The sequence below is a fragment of the Chionomys nivalis genome, chromosome 12, assembly GCF_950005125.1.
Source record: "Chionomys nivalis chromosome 12, mChiNiv1.1, whole genome shotgun sequence".
NCBI lineage: Eukaryota > Metazoa > Chordata > Mammalia > Rodentia > Cricetidae > Chionomys > Chionomys nivalis.
In genome coordinates this window covers 18,164,734-18,176,495 of record NC_080097.1, presented here as the reverse complement: position 1 = coordinate 18,176,495, position 11,762 = coordinate 18,164,734, and the positions used below count along the sequence as shown (strand labels likewise).

Sequence of the window (11,762 nt, the reverse complement as noted above, 5' to 3'; positions counted from 1 at the left end):
AGGTTTGTTTAATATGTTATGAGTTTTAACTGCTATGTGATATACACTGCTCGTGTCCTGTTCATCGCAGACTTGCTTTGCTGTGTTTCTCATCTCTCAGACTATGGTATACTTGAGAGATAAGGATTATATGTATTTATGGTGTACATTCTGTGTTTTGAAAGTGCTGCCTTCTCCATTCTTACTGAACATAAGTAATACTGATCACAGTCCTTTCTCTATACTAGATCTGTGGTGCACACACTTGTTGATCATTTCCCTGTTAATATCCACAGGTTTTCCTTTACCACTTAACCTTTGCTGCTTTTTCTTTTAATAGTTTCTCAAACAGTTAGGCCTGCACCCTAACTGGCAGTTTGTTGATGTGTACGGGATGGAGCCTGAACTTCTCAGCATGGTACCAAGACCAGTGTGTGCAGTGTTACTCCTCTTCCCTATCACAGAGAAGGTAATTGTAAAGCAAGATACATAGTTTCTGATAAGTGCAGACGTTTGATATTGTGTTGAGACGTAATCTCTAAAAACAAATGATGCCTTTGTTGCATATCGTCATAAGGAAATACTAATGTCTTATTAAAGTAAAAGATTTAGATTATAGATTGACAATAAAGCTCTTTGTTGCTCTTTTACCTTTAGCTCTTTTTCCCTTGGAAGATATGGTTAGCTTGCTTCAGTTTTGGTTTAATGCAGCATTTAATACCATTTTCATGAATATTCTTTGAATTTTTCCCCCCAAGACAGTGTTTCTCTGTGTAACAGTTCCAGCTATCCTGAAACTCACTCTGTAGACCAGACTGACCTCGAACTCACAGAGAGCTGCCTTCCTCAGACTCCCAGTGCTGGGATTAAAGGCGTGCACTACGACTGCCTGGCCTATTCTTTGAAATTTTAAGTAGATATTTAAATATTTATTATAAAACATATTAATAAAGAATATTCAGGTTTGCAACTTGTAAAGCATATAAACAATCTTGATTGTGATTATAAAAGCAGACCTTTGTTTATTTTAAGGAGGTAGGGGAAACTGATGGTGTGGATCCATTATTTTCAATACAAAATTGATTTGGGGATCATCGCTAAAATTAGATACGGTTTAATTGAAAGAATGTATTGGGCATGATAAGTAGGTATCTTAGGTCTGTGTTTCGGTGTGCATGGAGCAGAGTTGGAATGCTGTGTTCAGTTTAGGACATCCTCGTAGTCTTCCCTTCTGACTTTAGGAGCAGTAGGATGAGCTCAGGCCTTCTGAAAGCTGAGAGGTGCTTGTGGCAGTGCTGACACGTGGATGGATTGACAGGTGCGAGCGCAAGTCGTGCTGCTCCGAGGACAGATCTGCCTAGATCACCAACTGCAGCAACCTGCTTCTTGGTGACATAAGTCCATTAGTTGTCCTTAGGATAAATAATATAGCAAGTTTGCTTCCTCCTCTATGAGGACTCTGCAAAACAAATTATTCAATAAGCTATTTTCTCCATATTTGTAACAGTCATAAAAATTTAGTTAGGATTTTTTTTGTTTCTCCCCCCCCCCGCCTTTTTTTAAAAACAGTGTCACTATATATATATATAGCCCTGGCTGACTTAGAATGCTTTGTGTAAAATAGACTGGCCCTGAACTCACAAGAGATTCCTTGCTTCTGACTCCAGAGTGGTGGAATAAACTATGCACTGCACATCTGGTCTTCATAGAAGTTGTATAAATTATCTAGTTTTAGTTCAAACAAATTTAGTTGTTGTGTTTTTGCTTAATCTGAAACTTGTAGTAGAGAAAGGACAAAATATTACTCTCCTGTCCAGTGTTCTTTTCACCTTTTTTGATTACTTAATAAGCAGTAGGGATCTATCCTCAGACTCCAGAAGTAATGAGTAGTTAAAAAGAATTGAAAGAGAAAAAAAGAAGTCACTTGTTGATAGCTTAGGCTTCTTAAATTTTATGTTTTAGGGGTTTTGTTTTTATTTTCAAACAGGATCCTAGTTAGCCTCTATTTTGTAAACCTGCCTTGACTTCTTGATGCTTGATCCCAGATTACATCTGGGATTTTGTCGTGCCCCAATACAGTGTTATGCTGACACAAAATGCTGGCATTATTGGCCTGTGTCAGCATGCTTGACATAGCTGGGCTTTCTTAGCTGATAAAATATGAGGTCAAAATGCAGTGACCCCAGATGGGGCAACATGAGCTGTAGAGATACTTAATCGTTTTATTCAGTCTCTGTGTCTGTGTTGCTGGGGATTGAACCTATGACTTCATGCATGCTAGGTTAGCGCTACTGTGGAATTATATTTTTATCGCTGATTGTACATTGAAATGTTATATTTTAAACCAAGCTGCTGCAAAGGTAATTGTTTGTTATATATTTGTTAGATGTTGTGGAAAGTGTTAATGCAGATTGCTGTGTGCCTCGTAGTGTGCTAGTGCCAATGACTTTAACAATGCCATATGAAGCTGAGTGCCATGGAATTTGCCTGCAGTCCATGCTACTTGAAAGGCTGAGGCAGGAGAATCATTTGAACTCATGTTCCAGAGCAACCTGTGTGAAAGCAAGCACTGAGTGAAATAGTAATGCAAGACTGTCTTTCTCTCATGCCTTTACCGGCACAGTGACTATTGCCAGTCTGTCAGTCTGGTAGATGACAATCTTACTTTAAATCTTTTCTTATTTTGTTCTAAATCTCATCATCCATAGCCTTTCCTTTACAAACTTGAGTGTTCTTTTTAGTGTGTGGTTTTGCATGTGGACTTTTGACTTTTTTCCCCACTAGTATGAAGTGTTCAGAACAGAAGAGGAAGAAAAAATAAAATCTCAAGGACAAGATGTTACGTCATCAGTGTATTTCATGAAGCAAACCATCAGCAACGCCTGCGGGACAATAGGGTTAATCCACGCCATTGCAAACAACAAGGACAAGATGCACTTCGGTAAATCTTTTCTGTTCTGGTTTCCCTACAGATGTGTTAACTTGTTCAACAGTAGGGGGTGCCCTGACTCTCTCAAACAAGAAAGCAGTGTCTCTCTTCTTTTGTTATGGGACTAGACACTGAACCAGGAGCGATGTTAATCCTTCCATTTTTTTATATTGTTGAGGAACAGGCTGAATAAAATACATTGGACTTATTTATTCCAAGAATCTTAGATTCTTAACTTACCAGTTAAAAGGATTTCTACCTAAGAAAATACTGTACTACTTTTGTTGTTAGGTTTTTTTTTCTGTAGTTAAACTTAAATTTTTAATCATTTTTGACATTCTCAGAATCTGGATCAACCTTGAAAAAATTCCTGGAGGAGTCTGTGTCAATGAGCCCTGAAGAAAGAGCCAAGTACCTGGAGAACTATGACGTCAGTACCTTCTTTCTGTCTTGACCCATCCATGGGCAGCATTACAGGATTATAGGTTCTGTTTAGTGGATGTCTTGAAACTATAGTTTGGGGAAACATCGTTTGTCATATCCATTCCAAGGGCTTTTGTTTTTTCAGGTAATCGTACATGAAATATCTATAATATTGTCCGGTTGACAGTTCTGTGTCCAGGGCAGAATGAACAAACAAATACAGTTTGCAAATTAATAGCTGTACTCTCTAATCTAGTGTGAAATGATTATTCTAAACATTTATTAGTTCTGAAATTCTTATTTTTCCAAAGGCTTTTGCCTTTTAGTAATATCAATAGATCATGTTCTTTGAAATTAGAAAAGCAATATGGTGTACATTTATTATTGTGCTTAGTGTTCCAAAATAGTTTAGTTGCTTGAAGTTTCATAAGAAATCTTTATTTTGCTTAAAAGTAAAATAACATGACAGTTGCCAATAATTTCACCAGTGAACAGTAGCTATCCTTGATATTTTATAGGGAACATAAATGTATATACACAATTTTTTAAAAATTTGATCACACTGTAATACTGTTTTATAACTTGCTTTTTTCACTTATCACAAACGTATTAACAGCAGTAAGTATATGTTTAACATTATTATTCTAATGGCTGAGTAGCTTTTCATTTTATAGTATATTTAATCAGTAAAATGATGTTTGAAATCTAATAGTTTTCCTTCTTTCTTCACTATTTAAAATTATTGCAAATGTGTATTATTGTGTCTGAAGTTTTCAAACCATCCTTAATTTCATATAATCACATACATTAATATATCAACATAGTAACCCCTAGAAGAGAAAGTGCTGATCAGTTTGCATGTCTTTATGGCTTTAATACTTATCACCTAATTGCTAAACATAACAGTTATACTTTCACCCCTGATTTTCTATTGTGCCCATTTTTCTGCATCTTCGATAATAGTGGGTATGATTAGAGCATTTTTAAGTTCAGATAACTGAATTTCCTAGCTTTTCATAAACGCATGCCTTTTGCACCACGTTATTAAATTGCTGACTGAAATGCATGACTAAGCATAAATTCAGCCAGAGCTGCAGGAGCATGCACCTTGGAGAGACAGATAAATTCAGCTTCTTCAGTTTCTTTGAGCTACCCGCTTTATTCCAGGCTCAAGGGAATAAAGTGTTAAGTGTGGCCTCTAACATTTAAGGAAGCTAAATGACCCTCTACTTGCACTGTGCAAGTTAGAAACTGTGAGCTAGTCGGTTTCCCAAAGCTTAAGAGATTTGTGGGTCAAAGGGACAGCAGTGATTTGCTTACATAGATACAGTTCTAAAAGGCGCAGTGCTAAACTGCTCCTAAAGTTCTTCCAGTTTCCTGCCTCATTACAGGGTTTTATATGGGAAAAGTTGAGCTTTGTTTCATTTAAAGGTTGGATATAGTTGTTTTATTTTTTGTAAACAGTTTATATTCTTATTGCAGGCTATTCGAGTTACTCATGAGACCAGTGCACATGAAGGTCAGACTGAGGTATTTCACATTTCTTTTAAAAATGTTGCTGTGTGTAAATTTGACCTTATATTGTAGAACTCTGGCTTTGGAAAAGCATTTGACTATCTGGGTTTTCTTTTTGTTTTTTCTTAGAATTTGCTTATGTAACAGCAGTAGTCCTAGTGGTAGCAAGAGAAATGTTTTTTTTCCAGGCTGCTAACATGGTACATGGATGTCTGGTTCACGTTGCCAGATCCTTTCACAGGTTGTAGATTGTGCGTTGTTTTACTCAACAGGTACCCAGTTTCTTCCTGTCTTCCACATACACTCAGTTTTTATGTATGATCTTTGGGCATCACTATCATGCCTTGCTCCCAGGACAAAAGAGAAGGAAGAGGTGCTCAGGGACTTTGTTCTATTCACCTTGGTGATCTTCAGGTTTGCACTGCAGCGAGTCTGCTGGGTCACTCTGATCACTCTTGCCTCTGCTTCCTTTACTCATTTCTCCATTCCACGTCTTTTCTACTCTTCTCACGCCCTAACTCTGGAAGGAACTTTGTCAGAAAAGATTCAGTCAGAATGAACGGAGTTTTATTAATTCGGTTGGTGTATTTCCAGCACCAGGATAGTGTACTACATTTCCTTCAAATGTGACTTAAAATCACACCTTTTAGAGAGGTGATTGTTTTGGAAGAAGGGAACCAGTGGGGGCAAAAAGAGGACAGCGAGGGAGATCGTGATAAAGTGTGCTATATGAAGTCCTATTATGAAAATGTCATAATAAAACTCATTGCTTTATACAATTAATGTACATTAAAAACCGGAAAAGTCACATTTTCACATGTAGGATGATACTGCTTATTGGCTTTAAAAATTCTTGGAAAAATTACATAATTAAGAAGTTGATTTTTAGATTATTATTAAACCCTTTTTTTAAAGGTGAAAATACTTTAGTACTATGATATAGCTGTAATTATTCTTCTTTCAAACTGCATTACTGTGGGTGTTTGACTAGTTGAAGCACTAGGTGTCCTTGTAATTGTCCCTTCTAAGCTGCTCTCTGTCTCTTTCAAAGTTGTAGACTTGAGTTTTACTCAGTTTACAGTAGGAGGTGACTTGGATATTCAGTGTTCCTGTTGTTTACACGCTTGTTGGATCCTAAGAGAGTTTTGGTTGCAGTGTTGTTTTGGCATTAAGACTGGGGATGAGCTGGATCAATATAAGATTATTGTACTTCCGGAATATTTGCCTCGTGGTGCCTTTTTTCATGTCCTTTGTGGGTCTTCATCCAAGTTGTGGCTTTAGTACCTGAATGATAGTCACATCTGTTTTTGTTCAGGCTGAAACTTCATCGTCCTTTGTGATGGTGGATGCCAGTTGACGGTCACGGGAATGATCTGATGATATTTTAGAATGGGTTGTCCTTGTTTGACGTTATTATATGTGCCTTCTTTTCTGCCCTTTATTTTCCTACAGTTTTAACTCCATTATATTTCCTGAAATGTAATTCAATTGGAGACTCAAACTTTTGTTTTCCTACTGCAGTGACTCTCAAAGGTGGAGTGGGAGGAATGTAGCAGGTTTTAGAGGCTTCTCAGGCCTTTCTTCCAATCAAGTTAGTCGCCTTACCACTTTCTCATATCTCACAGTCGAGACTCACTGTTAGAGATACGCTGCTTATGTGCATTATGACTCTAACACATAGTGGGTTGAAAAAAATAGTTTGAGGCTCATTCCTCACATTTCTGTGTCAGTTTCAGCCTCTTTAAGGCTTCTTCTAACCCCTACTGTTTTGGCTATTTATCTGAAAATATTTCTCTCTACCAATGTCTTATTGATATTTTTCTTATAATTTCTCTTTATGAAAACGTTTCTTCTCTTAGCATCTGCATTTCTGATTTCTACTTAACTTTCAAATTAGCTTCAATGTGACCCTCTAAATAAAGCACTTCTTATAACCTGGGTATATTTTATTCTATGCTCTCTTTCATGTGACTTCAGTATTTTGCATTTATTTATTTTAATATCCTTTTTTAGGATATTAAAATAAATATTTAAAATGTAGTTTTTCAAGCCAAATGTGGTAGTGTAAGCTTACAATTTTAGCACTTAGAAGGCTGAGGCAGGAATATCAGCAGTTTGATATCACCTGATCTACACATTAAGCTTGTCTAATTAAACAATCAATGATGTATGTTTTTCTACATTTTAATAATTCTAGAATTAAGACCTGTTTGAACTGTTGTCATAATTTACTTGCTATTATTTCTACTTAGTGGTATATAAAATGCCTCCTATAAGTAGTACCTTAGCTTATGAGGTGGGAAAGTTTATCTTTTGTTGTGGTTCTTAGGTCTAGGATTGATGTCTGGTTTATTTGCACATTTTAAATTATTCAGAACTGTCCTTTACACATAGGCTCACTACATATTTACTATTTCCAGTATTAGGTCAGAAATGTCTTTAGTGCTATGAAAACTTAAAAAAGTCTCCTGGGCTAGGGGTGTGGCTTCATAGTTAGGAGCACTTACTGTTCTCCCAGACCCGCAGCAGCTAGGTCACGGATGGGGCTTGTTACTAAAGTTCCCGGTTGTCTGAGCCCTCCTCTGCCCTCTGTACCTATATGCATATGGTGCAAACAGTAAGACACACACCTTTAATCTTAGACATAGGGGAGGCAGGAGCAGGAGAATCTCAGAGTTCTAACCCAGCCAGATCTACATAGCAAGCTCCAGACTAGGTAGGGATAAACAATGGAACAAAACCCAAAAGACAAAAATCTTAGTTTTTTGGAGTTCTACAAGAAACATTTTCACTAGAAAATATATAATATTTTTATATAGAAATTATAAATAGAAATTTATATCAGAAATTTGGATAGTAGGCCCATTTCACTTAGTTTTGTTTACTTACTGAAGGATACTGCTTTAAATAAACAAAAACAACTAAACTTACAAAACAGGAGAGTGGGATACAGTAGGTTTCAGTGGAGGAGTCTCTCTTTCCTTTGATTTTTTAAATTTACTCCTTCACCATTTTGTATTCGATTCTAGATAGTAGAAGTGTCGTTAGGTTAATTTCCTCTTAACAATGCTAAGAAGTGATTCAGAGTGTGTGCTGCTTACTCTGTAGGAGTTTTAGGATTACAGGTATTATCACCCTTTCCAGATGAAGCAGCTGCCGCACAGTGAGGTTCAGCTGTTGTCCCAAGGCTTTGCCAGAACATGAGCTCTAGTCCTGTCAGCCAACAGCTGTGAGCCCCTGTGCCAGGCCACACAGCAAAACAAAATGTCACTAGGCGGATTGTGCAGCCACTTTATGTTTTACAGTAAAGTGATGATCTACCTTGGGTGGAAATGGATTGAATGAGAAAGTAAATGGATTGTCTGTACTTGTACATTCCTCCAGTAATTTTGTGATTTTTTTTCTTTAAAGCGCCATGTTAGAAAATCTAGTGAGATTATTAGGCAAAATTTTCATCAGTAAAAGTGTTATTCAACATGTATGCTACAGTAATATGTGACCCAGTGCAAAATGCAGCTAAATATTTTACTAGCTACTGATTTGAAATGACTATGATTAGGAATAAACATATTTGCTTAATTTAAAAAATACTCTAAGTATCCAATCTAAGTCCTTTCAGAATGTTGGGAGATTGCTCCAAGTTGATATAATCTGGGCATTTTCCAGATTACCTGGTAGGTTAAAAGATTCTGTTCAAAAATGATGATTTTGTCATCCACCATGACCAAGTAGGATTCATCCCAGAGATGCAGGGATGGTTCAGGATACAAAAATCTGTCAATGTAATCCACCATATAAACAAACTGAAAAAACAAAACAAAACACATGATAATTTCATTAGATGCTGAAAAGGCTTTTGGCAAAATATAACATCCTTTCATGATAAAGGTTTTGGAGAAAGCAGGGATACAAGGAAAATGCCTAAATATAATAAAAGCATTGTACAACAAGCCAACAACCAACAAACATCAAACTAAATGGAGAGAAACTCAGAGCGATCCCACTGAAATCAGGAACAAGACAAGATTGTCCCTTCTCTCCATATCTATTCCGTATAGTACTTGAGGTTCTAGGTAGAGCCATAAGACAGCAAAAGGAGATCAAGGGGATACAAATTGGAAAAGGAAAAGTCAAACTCTTACTATTTGCTGATAATATGATAATTTACATAAGTGATCCCAAAAATTCTGCCAAGGAACTTCTACAACTCATAAAAACCTTCAGTAATGTAGCAGGATACAAGACTAACTCAAGAAAATCAGTAACTGCCTTCCTTTATACAGATGATAAGTGAACTCAGAAAGAAATCAGAGAAACATCACCGTTCATAATAGCCACAAATAATATAAAATATCTTGGAGTAACTCTAACCAAACAAGTGGAAGACTTGTATGACAAGAACTTTAAATCTTTGAAGAAAGAAATTGAAGAAGACACCAGAAAATGTAAAGATCTCCCATGTTTTTGGGTAGGTAGAATTAACATAGTAAAAATGGCAATCTTACCAAAATCAGTCTACAGATTCAATGCAATGCCTATCAGAATCCCAGCAAAATTCATCACAGGCCTCAGAAGAACAATACTCAACTTTATATGGAAAACCAAAAACCCCAGGATAGCCAAAACAATCCTGTACAGTAAAGGAACTCCTGGAGGCATCACAATCTCTGACTATATACAGCACTGAAAACAGCCTGGTGTTGGCATAAAAACAGACAAGAGGCCGGGCGGTGGTGGCGCACGCCTTTAATCCCAGCACTTGGGAGGCAGAGGCAGGCGGATCTCTGTGAGTTCGAGACCAGCCTGGTCTACAAGAGCTAGTTCCAGGACAGGCTCCAAAACCACAGAGAAACCCTGTCTCGAAAAACCAAAAAAAAAAAAAAAAAAAAAAAAAACAGACAAGAGGACCAATGGAACAGAATTGAAGACCCGGATATCAAGCCATACCTAATATTTGACAAAGAAACAAAAAATATAAAATGAAAAAGAAGCATATTCAACAAATGGACCTGGCATAACTGGATATCAACATGTAGAAGATTGAAAATAGATCCATATCTATTGCCATGCACAAAACTCAAGTCCAAATGGATCAAAGGCCTCAACATAAAACCAACCACAATGAACCTCATTGAAGAGAAAGTGGAAAGTACACTTGAATGTATTGGCACAGGAGACCACTTCCTAAATATAACCCCAGTAGCATAGACACTGAGAGAAACAATAAATGGGACCTTTTGAAACTGAAAAGCTTCTGTAAAGCAAAGGACACCGTCAACAAGACAATACGACAGCCTACAGAATGGGAAAAGATCTTCAGCAAACCCACATCGAAGAGAGGACTGATCTCCAAAATATACAAAGAACTCAAGAAATTGGTCATCAAAAGAACAAATAATCCAGTAAAAAATGGGGTACAGACCTAAACAGAGAACTCTCAACAGAGGAATCTAAAATGGCCGAAAGATACTTAAGGAAATGTTCAACATTCTTAGTCATCAGAGAAATGCAAATCAAAACAGCTCTGAGATTCTATCACATACCTGTAAGAATGGTCAAGATCAAAAACTCTGATGACAGCTTATGCTGGAGAGGATGTGGGGTAAAGGGAACACTTCTGCATTGCTGGTGGGAATGAAAACTGGTACAGCCGGTTTGGAAATTAGTATGGTGATTTCTCAGAAAATTAGGAAACAACCTACCTCAAGATCCAGCAATTTCACTTTTGGGGATATACCCAAAGGATGCTCAATGGTACCACAAAGACATGTGCTCAACTATGTTCATAGCAGCATTATTTGTCGTAGCCAGAACCTGAAAACAACCTAGATGCCCCTCGACCAAAGAATGGATAAGGAAAATGTGGTACATTTACACAATGGAGTACTACACAGTGAAAAAAAATGACATCTTGAAATTTTCTGGAAAATGGATGGATCTAGAAAATATCATATTGAGTGAGGTAATCCAGACCCAGAAAGACAAATATAATATGTACTCATAAGTGGCTTTTAGACATAAAGCAAAGAAAAACCAGCCTACAATTCAAAATCCCAGAGAACCTAGACAACAAAGAGTACCCTAAGAGAGACATACATGGATCTAATCTGTAGTGCACCACGCCCGTCTACGCTCTATGCACCACCATACAGTTAGTAAACCGGGCAAGGGGCTGGGGATTGAAACATACAAGGACCCACAGATAGAGACGCAGGTCATCCTTGATGCCAGAATCCTTGAAACAGGAATGCTCCAAGAATGCCCTTTTTTTTTTTTTTTTTCTTGCTGATTTTTTTTATTAATTAATTAATTTAATTATTAAAGATTTCTGCCTCTTCCCCGCCACCACCTCCCATTCCCTCCCCCTCCCCCAATCAAGTCTTCCTTCCTCCTCAGCCCAAAGAGCAAGCAGGTTTCTCTGCCCTGTGGGAGGTCCAAGGACCACCCACCTCCATCCAGGTCTATTAAGGTGAGCATCCAAACTACCTGGGCTCCCACAAAGCCATTACATGCAATAGGATCAAGAACCCATTGCCATTGTTCTTCAGTTCTCAGTAGTCCTCATTGTCCATTATGTTCAGCGTGTCCAGGGGCAGCTTATATAGGGATAGCCACGCCCCAGCCAGACGCACCACAAACCATTCCCCTGCCATCAGGAACTTCTAAGGGTCTCGTGCTCAGAGCAGCTGTTTGCACTCAGGTCGGGAAAACAAGTTGTTTTCAGGAAATTCAGGATCTGGGGGTTCACAGTTCCCAACACTAATCTACATGGGAAGGGGAAAAAGACAAGATCTCTTGAGTAAATTGGGAGCATGAGGACTATGGGAGAGGGTTGAAGGGGAAGAGGGAGGCAGGGAGCAGGGAGGAAAGGGGGGGAGCGGAGAAAAAAATCTAAATAATAAAAGAAAACAAAGAG

General features: G+C 37.7%; 1 protein-coding gene across 2 annotated transcripts in view; it reads left to right on the top strand.

Moving 5' to 3' along the window:
• Positions 1-319: 319 nt before the first annotated feature.
• Uchl3 (ubiquitin C-terminal hydrolase L3) overlaps positions 320-11,762 on the top strand; it is a 35,704-nt gene continuing 24,261 nt past the window's right edge. For both annotated transcript variants that reach the window (XM_057786137.1, XM_057786136.1), the window contains exons 1-4: positions 320-448; positions 2,764-2,920; positions 3,253-3,338; positions 4,814-4,861. In XM_057786137.1, coding sequence (XP_057642120.1) covers positions 374-448; positions 2,764-2,920; positions 3,253-3,338; positions 4,814-4,861 — 366 coding nt within the window. In that variant the 5' untranslated portion in view covers positions 320-373. The remainder of the gene's footprint in view (positions 449-2,763; positions 2,921-3,252; positions 3,339-4,813; positions 4,862-11,762) is intronic.